Source organism: Dipteris shenzhenensis, chromosome 25 (assembly GCF_047967505.1).
Source record: "Dipteris shenzhenensis isolate YYH24624 ecotype China chromosome 25, Dip_SZ_1.0, whole genome shotgun sequence".
NCBI classification, from domain to species: Eukaryota; Viridiplantae; Streptophyta; class Polypodiopsida; order Gleicheniales; family Dipteridaceae; genus Dipteris; species Dipteris shenzhenensis.
The window spans coordinates 34485570-34506076 of record NC_141620.1 but is presented as its reverse complement, the minus strand read 5'-3'; the positions used below and the strand labels follow the sequence as shown (position 1 = coordinate 34506076).

General features: G+C 41.5%; 1 protein-coding gene and 1 pseudogene across 2 annotated transcripts; both read left to right on the top strand.

Moving 5' to 3' along the window:
• The first annotated feature begins 299 nt into the window (after window positions 1-299).
• LOC147885793 (cytokinin dehydrogenase 11-like) lies at window positions 300-5187 on the top strand. 2 transcript variants are annotated; one of them, XM_087396674.1, is made up of 5 exons: window positions 300-1173; window positions 1490-1617; window positions 2137-2412; window positions 2573-2835; window positions 4577-5187. In XM_087396674.1, exons 1-5 carry the CDS (start codon window positions 675-677, stop codon window positions 4965-4967), a joined length of 1557 nt encoding a protein of 518 aa, XP_087252800.1. In that variant the 5' UTR covers window positions 300-674; the 3' UTR covers window positions 4968-5187. The 2 variants fall into 2 exon arrangements, with proteins under 2 accessions (XP_087252800.1, XP_087252799.1); XM_087396673.1 differs by having other exon boundaries at window positions 1487-1617.
• A 3102-nt stretch (window positions 5188-8289) lies between these two features.
• LOC147885792 (uncharacterized) lies at window positions 8290-8925 on the top strand (annotated as a pseudogene).
• The last annotated feature ends 11582 nt before the right edge of the window (window positions 8926-20507 follow it).

Sequence of the window (20507 nt, the reverse complement as noted above, 5' to 3'; positions counted from 1 at the left end):
CCATCCATCCTGACCTGCATTCCCGAGGGTTCTTTTCAATCTGCACGGGCAACGGTGCCCCGCAGCAACAATGTCAAGCCGGGACAGCGAAACGACATCCCTCTGCGAAAGGTGTCTGAACATGGATCATGGACCATGAACTGTGCAGTGTGGAGTGTCGTATATTAGCTTCTCCACTGAAAAATGAGAGCGGGAGCTCGCGACTCTGATTCTGAATCTGTGTAATGATCGCCAGATTCGCCACACAGAAAAGTTGCGAGCAGTGAGGCGTGATTGCAAGTGGGTATTTATGACGATAGTCACTCGCGACTCGTGAGCTTCTTTTGGATGAATTGCTAGCAAATCGTGCGTGACTCTGTCTCCCCGGATTGCCTGGGTAGCCGAGAACCGAGCGTGCCTCCATCCCGCGTAACGTGAGCAAAGACTTCGGGTACATTCTCGGACCACTGAAAGGGCCTCGGCCGGAGCTTCATCGAATCCGCAGCAATGTGCAGGAGCACTTTCACAGAAAATCCATCAACGGTCGCAAGATCCACACGAAAGAGAAGACAACGAAGGGATCTACCCATCGCCATCGCCATCGCCATAGCCAAGCCATCACTTGCTAATCACAACCAGCTCCTTCGTAAGTGCGAATTGTAGTCGCCTCCAGCAGCTCCTCTCCTGTTTCTAGAATGGATCACCCTTTGGCCTCCCTCGACCTACGGGGGGCCATCTCTTTCGAGAATCCCGATTTTGCTGCCAAAGACTTTGGAAATGTCTATCACGAACGGCCAGCTGCTGTCGTCTCTCCTGCTTCAGTGGATGACATCTCCGCTGTACTTCGCTGTGCTGCGCAATCACCTGACCTTACCGTGGCAGCAAGAGGAAATGGGCATTCCATCAGTGGGCAAGCTCAGGCACTGAATGGAGTCGTCGTTGACATGTCAAGTCTGAAGGGGATCGAAATTAGTGTGGGCGAAGCAGGTGAACCATCTTATGCGGATGTTAGCGGAGGCGAACTCTGGGTAGATGTTCTGAAGGCATGTCTGCGCAAGGGATTGGCTCCTCGAACTTGGCCGGATTATCTCTATCTCAGCGTGGGTGGGCTCCTTCAGACCGCTGGTGTTGGCGGGCAGACATTCCGCTATGGGCCGGTTATCAGCAATGTATTGCAACTTGAGGTTGTCACAGGTAAATATATTAGCACCGCAAACGTCGAAGGTGGAGAGGCTTGAACGTACCATTATTAGGAGGAAACATAGTTCAACAATCGGATTACAACGGAGTCATAAGGAAGAATCTTCCGACCTTATTGAATGATTTGAATCTGTTTTCAGACCTTATTGAATGATTTGAATCTGTTTGAAAAACGGACTGATAGGAAAGACGTTGTGATTAGATTGCTGATTCGAATGATTTCTTCGACCTTTTTGAATCTGTTTGAAAAACGGATTGATACGAAAGACGTTGTGATTAGATTGCTGATTGGAAGCTTATTTGGCAGCAGGGAAGGGTGAAGTGCGGACTTGCAGTCCTACCTGCGACGCAGATCTCTTCTTTGCATCCTTGGGAGGCTTAGGCCAGTTTGGAATAGTATCAAAAGCACGAATCGTCCTCGCTCACGCTCCGGAGAAGGTCCTTCCGCTTCGATTTTGATTACAGCCTATAATTTGTTTAGCTGCAAATCAGAATCCGATAGCATCTGTAGCAGTCGGTGCTCTCGTCAAACCTTAGATGTTGTTCAATGGTGTTCTCGATGATATTATGGAGTTGATTGTAAGCATAGGAGTCAGGACTGATTCAGTGTCCAGTCTTCTAGCATACCGCTGCGGATTACTGTTTAGTTTTTTGTCGTGAACATGAACCGTTGTTTATTTCGCTTGAGAAGTCTTTTCCATGTCGGCGTATAGCGTCTAGAGCTCTACTTCTACGTTCACATTGTATCAGTAGCATTTGAGTGTGGGGGTTCTCGTGACAAGACGTCGCAGATAAATTATTGTTGGTGTTCACGTCGTAGCGTGTGGATGCCATTCACAATTGCTTGCTGTAGATAAATTATTGCTGTTCAAACCTCAAATCCTTGTCGTATAGAATGATGAATCTGCTGTGACCACAGAAGCTCACATCGCCATAGCTGCCGCTCTCCCATGGCAGGTGAGGTGGATGCGTTTGGTGTATGCGGATTTCAAAGACTTCACCCGTGATCAGGAGAAACTCATTTCGTTGCCGGAAGAAGAACAGGCTTTCGATTATTTGGAAGGATTCGTTGTGTGCAACAGGGACGATCCCGTGAACGGCTGGGGTCAAGTGCCCTTAACGGCAGACAAGCAGGTCGATCCCAGCCTTATTCCTGCAAGCGCTGGGCCTGTACTCTACTGTCTGGAACTCGCAAAACACTACAATGACGAGGACGAAGACACCGTAGAAAAGGTGAGAGAGGACGAAGATTGCTCAGATAAGTACAGCGAACTCTGCTTTTCCGTGAAATTCTGTCGCGCACTTTACACTTTTGAACACTGCAGTCATCTTTCCGTCGGTTAATGCTGTGTCCCTGGATGCCAAAGCTTATCGATATTGGGCCTTCTTCCAGGCGATCGAAGCCTTGCTGCGTTCCCTCTCTTTCATCCCTAACCTCCGCTTCAGCTCTGACGTCTCTTACTTCGACTTCCTCAATCGAGTCCATTCGCAGGAAATCGCTTTGGCCTCCCAAGGCATCTGGCAAGCTCCGCACCCATGGTTGTGTCTCTTTGTTTCGCGCAGTAGCGTGGAGGCCTTCGACGCTGCGGTGTTCAAGAAAAAGCTGAGCAGAGGAGTGGGAGGGCCGATGCTTGTGTACCCCATGCTCAAGAGCAAGTAAGTTTCTCTTGTCTTCTTCGTCCGAGTCTTGGAAATCCCACGATTGCTACAGTTTCCTTCACGACATATATTCAAAATATTCGATGAGATTCACGTCGGGTTTGCGTGGAAGTTGGAAGGATTTCGCGTCGAGAAAAGTTCCAACGTAGGCTCGCCAAACGAGGGGAGTTAGGCAAGTAGATGTTGGCAACTTGCATGTATTGTAGTTCGGTTCGTGCCGAAGTCTGAGGCGATAGTATCGATATTAAAGATGTTGATAACTTGAAAGATAGGAAGGGCTGGCTGAGATAAATTTCTGTGACGATCAATCGAAGATCATGAATTTCTGTGAGGATCAATCGAAGATCATGAGTTTCTGTGAGAAGATCACGAACGGAAGAGAGAGAGACTAACTCATATATACTTTTTTATAGCTACAAAAGTTTTGACGTCCCATGCATGAGCTGTCAAGGGCGAGCTCTAAGCTTTTTGAATTACTTTATATGACAATTGGCACATAAGCACAGATAGAGAGAGAGAGAGAAAGAAAGAAATGATATGATTGTATTAAAGTGCGTGTGAGACTCTTTACGATCTATGGGACTCCATTGAAAAAAATATTACAAACTTGCTACTTGTTTATTTATTTATTTATATTTATAGAGAGGGGCGCCTCGGGTGGGTTTGAGTATGGGTAGTATCATGCAATAAAGGGTTGATCAATACATTCAACGGGTTATTTATTTATATATTTAGAGAGGGGGGTGGGGGGGTTTGAGCATGGGTAGTATCATGCAATAGAGGGTTGATCAATAGAGACATGAGTTGAGTGGGTTCATTGTATTGCATCCAATGGGTAGATGTAAAATCCCTTGTCCATGAATTTTATAAGATTTATATACACCCCTTGTCCATGATTTTTTTTCCATAATCATTTAAGTGATACCTTATTGTAAATAAATATATAATAAAAAAGGTGCTCCTATTGGACTCACTCGATAGGCACATATATATCCTAGTGACCCTCCTGAGAGACCTCAAGGCTCTCACAAATCATGGGAGAGAGATGCATAGAGACTTTTTGAATCTAACATTGTAATCATCCTATGTTAATTACCTACACTGCACCATGCCTATGATTGTAATCAATCTATGTTAAAATTACCTACACTACACCATGCCTATGATTACATGAAATTGATATTGAACCTCTTCAAGTTCAAAGTTTCATGACTATTGGATTGCCAAAAAATGACCCCAAAATGATCGAAGTAGCTTTCCATGCAAATGTAGTTATCTTGTAATAATAGGTATTGTCCATCTCTTGTCATTGAGTAGGGAGGCCAAGGACTTTGAGTTTGGCAAAAAATGATTGAAAAGTATCTGCATGTAGTTGATAGTGACTAGGGGATCTATTTGCCTTTTCTTGCTCGTATATTGCCTTTACCATTGTGAAACTTTTCTTTTAGTCTCAATAGAGTAATGCTTTGGAAGATAGGAAATGCAAAATGGTTCACGTTTCACTTGAAATGTGTTCTGGATAAAGAAGTTTGATGAATGGAAACGAAATAAACTCATGTCTAACTTGCCATAAGTCTTGTGGAGGTGACAATGCAAATATTAAAATCTTGAGTGAGTTTAAGGATTTGTCTTCAACAAGATACAGACACTTGTTAAAGTTGCCCCTAACAAGAGCGGGTGTTGACCTAACATTGATTTATCTAAACTCATCAAATGTCATGTTGGCTATTTGATGCAGATGGGACAAGCGCGCATCGGTGGTGACCCCCAATGAGGATATCTTTTACCTTGTTGGTTTCCTAAGGTTTAACAAACCAACGATCAAGGGGGGTCCTCAAATTGAGATGCTTCTTGCTGAAAATAATGAGGTTGTACAGCTTTCTCGTTCTATTGGCATCTCTTTCACCATCTACATGCCTCACTTCACGTCTCCACATGATTGCCACCTCCATTTTGGCTCGCTTTGGCCACACTTTGTTTCTCTTAAGCAAGAATTTGACCCCCTTGCCATCCTTGCACCTGGCCAACACATCTTCTCTCGAGTCATAGTCACTCCTAATTCTAGTACCAGCATTACATCCTCCACCACTACCACTCATATCACAAATTCGAATCTTGATTTGAGGTAGATAGTACCATGATCATATTGATATCTTCTCTTACAACCTTAGTAACCTTGCTTAATTTTCTATTGATTGGGGATTGTAATCCTCAAGCTACCCCAACCTTTTGCAATGGGGTGTTATATAGTATTGGTTGGATATGCACTTCTCTAAAGCAAGGTTGTCATTCTTTTCTTGTGCATCAAGTGAATATGGCATTGGCTTAGTGCTCTAGCTATTTCATGTACATCATGCCTAACTTCTTGATCACATTGAATAGCTAATTGTTGTAACTAATTATTATACTTTGCATGTGTGGCATCTTGATTTAAGTTGTACCTTAAGGAAAATTGAATACATCTACTAGAAAAGTCTTGTGCACCACCAATTGGTTTTAGCAAGGTGTATGTGTTTGTTTAGATTCCACATGTGCGTGAGTACTCAACTTTTTGGCTTTCTTTGTACACATAAAAAAAACGTTTTTGGCTAAAGGGAGATTAAATTCTATTGACATTGTGCATATAATGTACATACACAATACTTCATAATGTTGAAGCAATACTTTGCACTATTCTTATATTTTTAGTGTATTGTATCTGTACATCCCAGTTTTCTTACATCTCTCCAATGCTAGCATAGCTAGGAAAGAGAGATTGAATAAATGCTTTTTAGCATCTTCCATATTGAAATTGTAAAACTGTGGGTTGTATTATCTGAACATAACATGCACTTGATGATGACAGACTAAAGAATATTAAACATGAGGCTAATTGAAATATGTCCTAATGAAATTTCAACCCCCTTTGTAAGAACCACTTGAACTTTGGAAATTATTGAAACCTATTTGAAGAAAGTGGCAACTCAAGTCTAAATACTTTGTTAAACACCTAACCAGCGCAATAACACAATGCATCCATAGATGCGCACATAGACACGTTTCCTTAACTTAAACAAACTTACGGGCGTGTCTATTTGTGCGTCTACAGATCCACGTCTATATGGGTGTCTACATTATAGATAGACGCACATGTAGACACACTATTAGACGCTGCGTTGAAAGACACGCTCATAGATGCGCTTATAGCCTCTCTGCAGAATTATTTTCTTTTTAAAAGCAAAACTTTGTGTGGTTGAACAAATTGTTGAGTATGCCATGTGGTTGCATGATTCCCATTTCCACAATGTTCAATTCAATTCTTACAGCCAACGGCATTTTAATTAGCACAATTCCACGTTACACGTCTATAGCAGATGATTACAAATCCGAATAAAACATATAACTCCAAAATGTTTAGTTCACAAGGCATTCATTGATAGAACATTGCAGAAGGAAATTGAATGCCAAAAAAATAAAATGAGTATTAATTCATATCCCAAAAAGTGCTTATATATTCATATAGCACGAAGGCAAGCCACCTATGGCTTCAACTACAACAAATAAGAGTGTATATACAACAGAGGCACGAAGCCAAGCCAATGGCTTCAAGTACAAAAAAGAGTAGCTAGCACTAATTCTAGTACTACTTCTACGACTAATCTAAGTCATCCGCATCCTCACTCCCTTCTTCATCGCTTTTCTTCATCGCCTTCTTCCTCCTCAGTATCGTCACCTTCTTCCTCCTCAATATCCCAAGGGGCTTGTAAACGAGGGACAACATGTATCAATGTATGAAAAATCAAGTCTTTCTTTACAATATTGACATTATTTAAATACTTTTAAATACCTAGGAGGGCACTCCAGTAGCCCAGATATATTGCTCCTCAAAAATCAACCCCTCATCATAGAAGTGCCTCCATGTATGTCCTCTACATGTCCACGATGGTAGGCTATCTCGACAGGAGTAGGGTACCTGCACGCGATATCAAGTTGCAAGATGACACAATTTGCGGAGGGGTTAGTACAAAGAAACATCCTCCTAATAAATCACATAAACACGATATAATTTGAGATCGATACTTACAAATTGGGCCTCCCATGAGTCAACACCCCCTGCTCCAAAATGCATGTTTTCATATTGCTCCATTTGGATCTGTCGTACCTCCATGTGCTATGGACTAGGGTCCACCCTCGCTGCCTTCATTGCTTTCTTCCACTCATGCTTGTGAATGGTGTGGGACTGGCCCCTTGGTGGTTGACCTCCCTCTCTCCTAGCAATCTAGCTAGTACATGCCTCTTAAGCAAAGATCTTTTATTGGCGGCAACAACAATCTTTGACTTTTCCCATTTCTCTGTGAACTCAACATTGGGGGGATTGGGATACCTAGAGCGTACAGCATTGATGGTCTCATCAACCAACCTGCTTGGATGCTCTTTATATGGAATAAGTAATCTCTATAGTTGTTAGCAACTACCGAGTGCATGAAGGCCATGATATCCTTCCTCAAATTGAATAGAATCATGGGTTCTCATCTACCAATGCACCACTTCAGGGTGCTAGAGGTGCTTTAGAGCACTCATGTGGATTTTTTCCTATGATTTTGAGTTTGCTATTTGTGCTGAGAGGTCTACAAATATATATTGGTTGTGGAATAACCCCTCTCATGATGTCGTGCCAAGATCGTGCTATTTTTTTGACGTGGGTGCACTCATAGTAAATACACTTGTGTTGCCACTTTTGCAGGCATCCGTTGGCAAGAGACCTCGTAGGGATGACAAAGAGGTTGGAGAAGATGATTATTCAATGAATCCCACTTCTAATCCCTTTGTTGACTAGTGAGACACTTTACTTTCATTGTGTTGTACTGATGTAACAACATCAAGGGATCAACAAATGAAGCAAAGAGAGTAGTTTATTCAAGAGAGGAGAGGCCCTTATAAGGGCAACTGATACAATGCATGTGCCCCAAAGGAGAGGATCTCCCCGTGCATCCATCAAGATGCCTCCTCTCTAAGTGATGTCATAGAAGACCGTACCATCACCCTCTGGCACGTCTGCATCATTTGAATCCTCCCTGCCCCCACCATTACCCCCCCCAAAGCATTGTGCCATGCATCCCCCAGAGCTCTCCCTGCTACTACACCTGTTGCCCTATCGTGAGACAAGCTAGTACGCTGGCCACTCGTCTCTAGAGAAGGGACTCTTGACCGCACGGGAGTACGTTGGCGGCTCTACAAGGCAGAAGAGCCTCTTGATGTGACAAAGGAGAAGGGAGTGCAGTGCTAAAAGTAGGTTCAAAAACTAGTCCACATTTTGCGTGTCTAAGAGTGCGTCTATTAGCATGTCTACACTATGTTTTAGATACGCGTATAGATGCACTCCATAGTTCTAACGTGCTGTTAGATGCGATACAAAGTTTTGTCATTTAATACTCAAGGAAGAACACATTTTTTGGGTTGTTTATTTGTAGGATGTCTTCATCTTTAACAAGCAGCTCTAGTGAGGATGAAGCCCTCTGTATCCACCATCAAGAAATGTGGTTGGAACAAAAAATCAAATGTATGTGTGATCGATGTCGAGGAAACATGTATCATGCACGTAGAATTACACTTAGTCACATCTCAAAGTATGGAGAATGGGATGCGACCGTATCCGAGGTAAGTGTTAAAGCATTGAGGTTGATTGAGATACCTATGGGTGTTCATGTGTTTAATATATGATCCTTTTTTAATTTGATACAGGATACAGTGCCATACCCGCAAATGTTGCCCTACGCTCATCATGAGGAGATGAAGCATCGATGATATGAGGTGGGATCTTCAGGAGGGACCGTTATGGATGCATGGAGTGATGGTGATAGTAGCCCTCCACCATTACCTCATGAGGCGATGGAGGAGGAGGTGTTTGATGATATGGTATGGGAGTTATTTGTCCATCAGTCCTCAGGTAGGGATGATAGCATCGAGTAGGATGATCTTTTTACTGCAGCATCTACACCACTATTTGAGGGGTGCACATTCTCTGTTCTACATTCCTCCCTTGAGTTACTAAACTTGCAGACCATCTATGGATGGAGCAATGCAAGTTTGAATACATTACTTAAGTAAGCTTTAAAGTCTATTTTGCAAACATGGTGAATTATGCTAGTGGGTCAAATACTGGAATACTTTTTCTAATTTATGGTCTTCACGTGCAAGCTATTGTGTAAAATGCTTCCAAGGGAGAATAAATTACCGACCTCAAGAGATATGGCAAGGCAACATGTGACCTAAGCACATCCATGCATGCATCAATGATTGCATTCTGTTTCGTGGACCACATAAGGAGGCAAGAGAGTGTCCTACTTGTAGAGAGGCAAGATATAGAGCAGATCTCAAAACTTTGGATGTGCCTTGTAAGGTTCTGTGACATTTTCCCATAATCTCTCGCATCCAACATATGTTCAAGTGCAAATCCATTGCAGAGCTCATGTCATGGCATTCCTCCCATCGATCAACCGATGGGAATTGGAGAAATCCCGCAAACACTCTTGCGTGGAAGCATATTGAAGACACACGGCCAAGCTTCAAGGAAAAACCTAAGAACTTGAAACTTGGATTGGGTATGGATGGTGTGAACCCATTTGGTCTCAAAAGCACCTCTTATAGTGTATGGCCAATGATATTGGTGAATTATAATCTTCCACCCTCTATGGCGACGATTAAGAAAGGACATGTTATGTTATCCCTTCTAATTCCAGGGAAACATAAAGTCAAAAATCCTGATAATTATCTGAAGCCTTTGATTGATGAGCTAGAGATACTTTGGAGAGGTATCGAGGTGCATACTCTCTTGTCATGAGACTTCAACTACAAAGTTGTCTTGATGTGAACGATGCATGACTTCCCAAGCTATGGTGAGTGTTTAGGCAAGCATTGAACTTTTAATTATGAGTAGGCAATCGATGTGGCACCCTAAACCCACCTTCCTTACACAATTGCATCTATTGTTTAGGTCTCACTACATCGGGTTACCATGCATGTCATGTTTGTGGTCCTTCGCTAATTGCTTCAAGGGCACAACGTGTTGAATCGATTTCTCCCACCTGATCATCCTAGATATGTCGCCCCTTGGAATGAAGTCCCCCCACAATTGTGGGGTTAAAGGTCACTGTGCCTTAACCCCAGTTATGTACAATACTCAAACACATATATAAATGAATGAAAAAGAAGATAAGGGTGGTTCTGCACCCACCAAAACTTGTGTGGCTCTCTGTCTCTCTCTCTCGCTCTCTCTCCCTTCTTCCATTCTTGCTTCCGTTGAGAGCACTCTCAACTGGTATCAGAGCCCGAGTGATCTAGCTGAGCGTGCGTGAATGCTTTGAAGCTCAGCAGCTCTGTGGGAGGAAGGAGAAGCTCTGTGGGAAGCTTTGTGGGTGACTTTACTTGCATCCGAGTGTGCAGAGACCTTGGAGGAACCTTTGGAAAATTCACTTTGGCTTTACAAAGTGGTTTTGAGAGCCTGTTAAGAGCTTTCAAAGAAAAAGTCGTTTTTTGAGCTTTTCCCTGTTCCGTTCGATGACAGAGACTCCGTATTGACTTGTAGAGGCAACTATTGGTTGCTTTTGGTGTCCACATTACTTCAGGAGCTTGGAAACACCTTCATTCTTGAATCGGGGATCATTTCATTGGATTGCTGACTCACTGTGTCAGTTCCTGCGTTTTTTGCCCGGGTGTTGGAACTCAAGTTTGGAGCAACCATTTGCAGATCTGTCAGTTCCGGTGGACTCAGGAGGTCCTAAAACTTCTATGTTGCTCATCATTCGCACTCCGGTGGAGTTTACAGATAGCTCTGTTTCCAAAAACGTTTTTCAGTCCGTGTGTTGGACCCAGTGATTGAGGCCACGGTTTCCAAAACCGTCTGTCCCATTGCGTTCCGAATGCCCAAAAACCCCTACCTATCAGTTCTTGCGTGATTCGGTGAAGGATTTTCAGAGTTATAAATCTCTGTGTATTCGATTTCGTCTCTCTGTTATGCATTTTTCATACTAAGGTTTTGAAACCTTAGATTTATGCCACATGGCAGTGGATAAGTGTTGACTCCCATTTCTCACTCATCGGTTGGGATTTTGGAGTTCTGGCAGAAGAGAGATATTTGCAGATTTTCTTGCTGAGTCCGATTATGCAATGGCGCCCATGTTTTGAAGCATCTCAGGTTCTATTTTCAGTAGCGCTCATTACCGTGGGACTATGATTTCTTGAGCATACCTTATGCAGATCACTCTGGTTGCAGTTTGAGCAATGTGCGCTCATTCGTGGTATGCATTGGGTTGCAGTGGATGATTTATAGGCCATTTGGATGCATTGCGGTCCTTGTTGGATGCGCTAATAGGCCCAAATTGCCTTGTGGGATGCTATTTTTTATGGACGCTTTGCACATGGATGCTATTTTAAGCTGAGGGACAGCTTTGACACATTGCAGGTGATGCACTGATAGTGCTATGCTCTCTTGGATGAGATATTATTGATGCATATGCCAGTGGACGGTGTTTATGCTTGAGTCATTTGGCACTTATTGGCATTTTCTTTTGGGCTAGATTTGCTCATATGGATGCATAGTATATGCACATGAGTCAGATGCACCTTTTGATGCTTTGAGCTTTGAGCTTTGGTGATATTTCAGTCTATTGTGGCATACACATTTGGGTGCACCTAGTATTTGGTGTGATTCTCTCTTGCAGGCACTAGCATTTGGGATTTTGTTTCATTTGCATCATGGCATCCTCTTCCACGTCTGAAAAGGAGTTTTTCAGCATTAAAAAGTTTGATGGGACAAACTTTTCTTTGTGGAAGGAACAAATAAGGGATGTGCTTATTCAAAAGAAGCAGATTAAACCCTTGGCAGGGATTGAAGCTAAGCCTGCAAATATGTCTGAGGATGATTGGAATGAGTTGGATGCATTAGCAAAGTCTACTATTAGACTTCATCTTGCAGAGTCAGTTTATTTCACAGTAGTAAATGAGCAGACTACGGAAGATTTGTGGAAGAAACTATGTGCCACTTATGAAAAGGAAACTGCCTCTAATAAAGTTTACCTCATGAAGAGGTTGTTTGAGCTGCAGATGAAGGAAGGGGTCTCCATTGCTTCTCATTTGAATGAATTCAATATTATTTTCAGCCAGCTTCAGGCTCAGAAAATGAATTTTGATGCGGAGACTAAGGCAATATTTCTCTTATGTTCATTGCCATCCTCATGGGATACCTTCCGTACAGCTGTCAGTAACTCCGCACCTGGTGGAGTACTGAAATTTGATGATGTTGTGGGTAGCTTGTTGGCCGAGGAGATTAGACGGAAGTCTATGGATGGCAACAAGCAGGATGCAGCCTTAAATGTGCAAAGGGGCAGATCATAGTTCAGGGGGAAGTCCCAAGAAAGAGGGAAGTCTCGTAGCAAATCTAGGGCACGGAACATTGAGTGTTACCATTGTGGCAAGAAGGGCCATATGAAAAAGGATTGCTACAAGCTGAAAAGAGAGCAAAAGGATAAGAAAAAGAATGCAAATTGGGGTGCAAATCAAAAGGAAGAGAGTCTAAGGGAGGACAAAGGAAAAGTGAAGATCGAGGAGATCAATGCAGTCACACGTGATAGTGACAATGATGTTCTCTTCATGTCTAGTTTTTCTGCAGAGTTGCTTACCACTTCAGATGATGCATATTCCCAGGATTGGATTTTGGATTCTGGTGCTTCATTCCATGTTACTCCCCATAGGGAATGGTTTTCCACTTATGATAGTGGAAAGACAGGTTGTGTGCATCTTGGAAATGACTATGCATGTGACATAGTGGGAGCAGGTGACATAAAGTTTTCTTTTGCAAATGGGTCTGCATTTGTTTTGAAACATGTGAGACATGTGCCTAAGCTGACCAAGAGTCTTATTTCAGTGGGTCAGCTAGATGATGCTGGTTTTCACACCACTTTTGGCTTTCAGAGTTGGAAAATTCAGAAGGGCTCTATGCACAGAGGCTGAGTATGTTACAGCCACAGAGGGTTGCAAGGAGGCTATATGGCTTGATCGGCTAGTGGGAGATTTGGGGATTCATACAGGTGTACCGACATTGCATAGTGATTCCATGAGTGCTATTCAGCTAGCACGGAATCCGGTCTTTCATGCAAAGACCAAACACATTGAGGTCAGGTATCATTTCATCAGGGAGGTACTTGAGGACAAGCGCATAGAGCTTGTCAAGGTTCATACAGATGATAACCCTGCAGATATGCTGACGAAGAGTCTACCTAGTCAGCGGTTTGAGTATTGTCGTGTATTGATGGGCATTGGATAGTATGCTCACTGGTTGTTCTCCCTTAAAGGCACATTGTCCTTTAAGTGGGAGGTTGTGGGGGTTAAAGGTCACTGTGCCTTAACCCCAGTTATGTACAATACTCAAACACATATATAAATGAATGAAAAAGAAGATTAGGGTGGTTCTGCACCCACCAAAACTTGTGTGGCTCTCTGTCTCTCTCTCTCGCTCTCTCTCCCTTCTTCCATTCTTGCTTCCGTTGAGAGCACTCTCAACAATCACTCACTGCAGGAGATTGGATGATAATTTGGGACCGTTCCACAAGTTCTCCACCGCTTGGCATGAGCCAGTAAGGGTTTGTAACTATTGTGTGCTATATTGAATGGAAATAAAGATTGCACGCTAACACCATCCTTTATCGGCTACTTTATTGGTCCCACCTCAAGATCAATCACCTGCTTGATCCCATGCATATCTTCAAGAATGTGGCATCTACCATTTGGGAACATTTGACTGGGACATGAGATCTATGCACCACAGGGAGGATGCGTGAAGCTTGGACACAAGAGAGGCCAAATGGGCGTGTCTTTTTACCCTGTGCACCATGGAAGTCATCAAAGCTAGAGATGGTGGTGGTGCAACAAGCTATCACTACAATTCGTACTCCCACTGATGCGCAAGGTGTTTGAAGGGGGCCTTCACAAAGAGCAAGAAAAGAGGTGTAGAGCAATTATATGGCTTGAAATATCATGATTGGCACAAGATGCTCCAAGTAAGTATGACTTAGCATAATCTCTTTTTCCTTATAAATTTGTGAGTGTAGAAGCAACTAATCAACCATCGTTCATGTGTTCAATTCATACTACCTACTAGCATTTCTCATAGTACATCGAAGGATGTGAAGGATTGTATTTACAAGATGGGAAGCTTGTGAGGTACTTTACACTATACGAAATGTGAAGCGTATCAATGCTCCATGCAAGGTTTTCATATTGCTAATATGGTGCACTTTTTTCTTTCTAGGTATGTGAGCTCAAAGGAAATAGATCCCACCACGCTTGAGGATGCTCAAGTTATGTCAGTGGAGGTGGTTTGTTTAGTGGGGGAGACCCTTCCACATTCTATTTTTAGAAGCCAACTACATCTCATAGTGCATTTGGTGGATGAGATTGCTATATGTGGCATTGTACATGCACGATGGTTGTTCTTCATTGAGTGCTTCATGAAGACCTTGAAGGGTTTCTTGAGGCAAAATGCAAAGCTCGAAGGTAGCATGGCCGAGGGTTGGTTGGTACAAGAGTCACTTGTATATATTTTTGAGTTTCTTGTTGATGTGGATAGCTCTCTCCCACGACTATAGAGAGATGATGAAGACCTAAGGATGACCTCTATTGTGCCTCAAGGGAAAGCATGGAGCACAGTAATGGACACGGAGTTGCTTAATAATATTAACCTCTATTGCATGCTTAATAGTGATGTGATGAAAATATGGGTGACAAGATACGAGGATGCAAAGGCAAGAAGACAAGGAGAAAGGGCCCTCTTTTGTACACACCACAGATCTCATGTACCATACCCTCAGCATCTAAGAGTACTTCCAAAGGATATTCATATGGATTGGCTACTTGATGAAATGGAGAGAGCAGAGAGAGACGAGGGGATGCATATCACAATGGAAGAATGGGAGTATGCTAGAGGATGCATGCAAAAGTCGGTATATAGAATGTTATGCATAAGTTAGGAGCTTTCAACAATTTATATTGCTTATTTAATTGAGTGTACTATGTTCAATGCGCTATGGTGTGAGGGCAAGCATTTTTGGACACAACGGATTGATAATAAGAGAAACACACAAGATTGCAGTGTCCTTGCTAGCTTTGAGGGAGCCAATGGAGCCATGGATGAATATTGTGGCATAATCTAAGATAATATTAAGCTTGACTTTCGGCGCTTCTTTGTGTATTTTTTGGATGTCAAGTGGTTTAAGGATGTGGTGGAAAGAGGCCCTAATGCAACAATCAAACGCCATGCAAGTGGCTTTGTAACGATTGACTCCACAAAGTTTGGCAAAGCAAGAAGGACACACTAGTACTACCACAACAATGTGAACAAGTACGATACACACACACACATATATATATATATATATTTATTTATTTATTTAGTTTTTAATATTTGATACCTTCGATGCAAGGAAAATAATATGATTATATTTGTGTTTGAATTAGGTTGTCTATCAACCAATGGTGGATAATAATAGGTGGTGGCATGTCATACCTATTACACCACATTCCAAAGTGATGTATAGTACATTTACTAATATGGATCGTATGGAGGATGATCATGGCCATGGAGGTGATGATGATTGTGATACAAGAGAGGAGGATGGTCATGAGATAGGAGATACAGATATTCAAGGCATTACCCATGAGGACGAGCCTTCCATTGGTGATGCTGATTTCGATGAGCATAGTAGCACAAGTAGTAGTGGGATTAATGTATTTGTAGATCTCAGCATTTGTTTGGATTTTGAAGTAGATAGTTTGGCAAGGGTTGATCTCGTTGAGGATGAGATTGAACCGTAGCCCATCATTGATATTGGCAAAACTATTTTATATATTGTCTCATTCTCCTCACCTCACTTAATTTTTGTATATGTGGGTTTGCCAAAAAGCATTGACATTTTTATTAAAATTATGTTCTTTGGTAATCATGGGCAAGGTTTGGAAAGCAGTGATGCACATTTATCAGGCTACAGCAAAATTTTACTCTGTGTATTCTCTATTGCGTGTTTATAAATGCATCTAAATATGCGTCTAAGTAACAGTGTAGATGCGCTATTAGGCACATTAATAACCGTGCTAATACACGCGCCCATATTTTCTCTATTCTATCTGTGCCTATAGATGCGCCCGCTATTTTGCGCATCTATCAAGCGTGTCTATAGTTGCTTTGTCTTGTTGTGCAAGTTTTATTATATTATTTTTTTGTTTAGCACCTACACCACTTTTATACACTTTTCATGTCTTCTTTGTATTCTCAACAACAAATGTTTGTTGGACATGCAATGGCAATTTAAAGACATTGCTATCATTCTAGCATTTTTGTTTACAATCCAAGTATTTTGTTCCAAAATTGAAGACTCTTTATACTTGCATTTAATGTGATTAGTAAATGTCCATTTGATAGCTACTCATTATCTCATGTGGTTTTTTAATATTATTGCATTCTATCATACCTTTGAAATCAAATGCTAATTTCAAAGCTTTCTCATTTCAATTTTCAGTGAACAAAACCATTAACTATATTTTGCAAATCCATTGAATCTCTTTGTTGGGAAACTTATGTATAGTGTGACTTTCAATCTGAAGGGTTACATACAAAACATTTGTTGAGTCTTTTATGTTACCTTCATTACTACATGCATAATTTGATCAAATCCCATCATTCTTGCCAGTATTGAAATTAATCTTTGGTAATCACTATGTGTAAAATCTATCACATGTGTTTAAGGACTATTTTGTTAATCCCTTGGTTGTGAATATCATATGATTAAAAGGATCCTTTTTTAAATATAATTGTAACCTTTTCTCAAATTTTATTTTATGGTACCCCTCTATAAATATATTTCAGCTAAAAACTTGATTAAAAAATGTGCTTCTCTTGTGCGATAGTTAAAATTTTTCTTATCCCCCCCCCCAAAAAAAAAAGAAAAAGAAAAAAAGAAATTAATATGATTGTGTTACTAGTTACTATCAGTATACCTAGAATAATTGCCTTCAGTGCACATCCAAACATATTGTTGAGTAAATGATACTCCTATCGTGTCAATCAAATTATCTGCATATTTGAAGTAACCTATACTTCTTGTTTGTAATGATCTTTCAAATCTATGATCTCTTGAAAGGAAATCATGTTGCAACTTTGAATTTCCTTTTTCATCCTTCTATATCGATAGCACATTTTGATATAACTCATTCTCAATCGTACTATGGTATCACCAGCTATGATATGATCATACTTCTTTGCAACAACAAATTCTTCAAGCATCCTTACAGTTTCTTCTACATTTTGTCAAGAGTGAATGTTCTTCAAAAGTTTCTTCCCTTTGTTGTCAATGTACTAATCTTATTAAGAGTGAATACTTCAAATTTGTATTCATGTGGCAGGTGTCTGCATGTTTGGTTGGTACGCTTTTTGTGCTTAAAAGCATGTGCTAAAACAACAAAAAAATTAGCACATTTTTTTGAGTTCTTGGAATGTAGTGAGTGGTGGTTGTAGAGATTCTTAGCATCAACTCCTTTAATACTAGCTTTTAAAAACGTATGGATTAGACATGTTGTGTGTTTAGAATGTCCAATTGGATTGACACTTTCAAAACATGATGACTAGTCCTTCAATTGTAACTACCTCCTTGGCAACCAACCCACTCTCGTAGGTCCGTCATCTCTCTTGCAGGTCCATAAGGGGAGTTCTAGATTTCTCCATAGCTTGCACCTCCTTTGCAACACCTCTCTCCTATATGTCCATTGTTTCTCACCTACCTTTCTCTGTGCTTGCCATAGCTTGCTTTCCCCCCACTCCTTCCCTGTGCTATAGCTCGTTTCATTTGCATTGTGGATTGTCAACACGGATAGTTCAAATTAACCTAGGTACCTCAGGACTTCCATATAATTTCATGAGATACCATCTTTTTGAGTCAAATATTGGTTGACCTCGCTTGCTCGCTACTATTGGTGAGGGAGTTACTTACTCAATTGAGAAACAGTGCAAAGTGTAAGAGCTCTATTGTTGTCTGCAGGTCTACATCATTGTAGAAGACTTGTTGTATTTCTAAGCTTGATAATATGATTTCATATGAGGTCAAATCGAAACTCAGTAAACATGTGGACTTAGCATTCAAGGAGGAGAAAGCTAGGGAGAATCTTGCAGTTAATGTGTGGATTGGGGGCTTACTACAACATTGGAGAAGCAAGGATTTAAAAGTTCTTTTACCATTTAAGAAATGCATTGATAATATAGTGAATGCCATGCCCATGATCACTTGGGACACTGCAGTAGTTTAGGCATTCCAACACACACCACAAAATCATGCCATAGTACACAACAACACAATGCATCCATAGACACGTGTACAAACGCTTGTATTGAATTTAAAATAAAAGTGATGGGCACGTCTATTTGCGCATCTATTTGCAATCTATTAGCACATCTATAGGTGTGTCTATATAACAGAGAGACGCACCCATAGACACACTATTAAACTCACTAATAGATGCTCTATAGAAATTTTTAAAAAAATAGAAAGACACGCTTATAGACGCTCTGCATAAATTTTTATTAAAAAAAGACAGAATGTTGTGTGGTTGAACAGAATGTTGTGTATGTTGTGTGGTTGCAGGAATCCCATTTCTACAGTGTGCAATGCAATTCTTATAGCCAACCGTATTTTATTGCATGATTCCACGCACGTCTATAGCCGATGATTACAATTCTGAATAAAACATTACAACTCCAAAACATTACATCACAAAGCATTCATTGATAAAACATTGCACAAGGAAATTGAATGCCAAAAAAATAAGAGAAGTGTATATTAATTCATAGCCCAAAAAGTGCTTGTATATACATATAGCACGAAGCCAAGCCACTTGTGGCTTTAAGTACAAAAAATAAGAGGAGTGTATATACATATAGCATGAAGCCAAGCCATTTGTGGCTTCAAGTACAAAAAATAATAGCTAGCGCTAATTCTAGAAGTACTTCTATGACTAATCAAAGGCATCCTCATCCTCGCTCCCATCTTCATATCCTTTTTCATCACCTTCTTCCTCCTCACTATCCTCGGCTTCTTCCTCCTCAATATCCTAGGAGCCTATAAACAGGGACAACATGTATCAATGTATGAAAAAACAAATCTTTATTTACAACATTGACATTTTATAAGTACTTTTAAAACCTGCAAGGGCGCTTCAGTAGCCCGGATATACTACTCCTCAGTAATCACCCCCTCATCATTGAAGTGCCTCCAAGTATGTCGTATGTGCAATGTCCACAATTGTAGGCTGTCTCGGCAGGAGTAGGAATCTGACCATGATATCAAACTGCAAGATGACACAATTTGTAGAGGGGTTAGTACAAAGGAACAACCTCCTAATAAACCACATAAACACAATATAATTTGAGATTGATACTTACAAATTGGGCCTCCCATGATGCAATACCCTGCTTCGAAATGCATGTTTCCATATCGCTCCATCTGGATCTGTCGTGCCTCCATGTGCTATAGATTGGGGTCCGCGCTTTCGCTGCCTTCATCACTTTCTTCCACTAGCGCTTATGAGCAGTGTGGGGCTGGACCATTGGCGGTTGACCTTCCTCTCTCCTGGCAATCTCAGCTAGTGCCTGAAGCAAAGATCTCTTATTGGCAAAAATAATGGTAATCTTTGACTTTGCCCATTTGTCAGTGAACTCAACACTGGGATGGATTGGGATACCTCATGCATATAGCATTGATGATATCATCAGCCAACTTTTTTTCTCCTCCTTGAATTGAATAAAGCAATCTTTGTAGTTATGAATTATAGGGTGCATGAAAAAATGATGTCCTTCTCCCGTGCATCGAGCAAGATGCCGCCCATCTCAGCGATATTATAGAAGATAGTACCATCACCCTCTAGCACATCTACATCTAAATCCTCCCCGCCCCCAGTGTTGCCCCCAAAGCACTGTGCCATGCAACCTGGGCCAGAGCTGTCCCTACTACTACGCCTACTGCCATGTAGTGACGAGCTACTACGATGGACACTCGCCTCTGCAGAAGGGACTCCATGCTACATGAGAGTATGCTGGCGGCTTTGCGATCTAGAAGGTCCTCCTGACCACAGGGAGAAGGGACTCCAGACCATAGGGGAGAAGGGACTCCAAACCACAGGGGAGAAGGGACTCCTGATGATTGGGGAGAAGGCTACCGGTGATGTCACCTGTTGGGCTATCTCGACTCCACAGGAGTAATCTCAAGTGGTGTGGGTGTGGGGTGGTTTGGAGTCTGTACTCTTGACTCACAAGGGGTATTTTGAGTGCTCGTCATGTATGTATATAACTATTGTGGAGTGGGAGGGTGCCCCAAAATGGGGAGATGGGAAGGAGAAGGAGAAGGAGAAGGAGAAGAAGGACAAAAATGTGAAACTATAGAACTGTTGTAGCGCGTCTGCAGATGCGGCTAACAACGCATCTATAGGCACGGTTGTTCTAAATACAGTTTGACACGCTGTTAGACGTGCTTCTATAGACAAATCTTGACAAAATCTGACAATGATAGACCGAACGACCCCAAAAAGAACAAAGGTACCCAAAAACATTATTTCTTGCATGCGACAAAGGACGAATCTGAAGAGAACAATTTTCC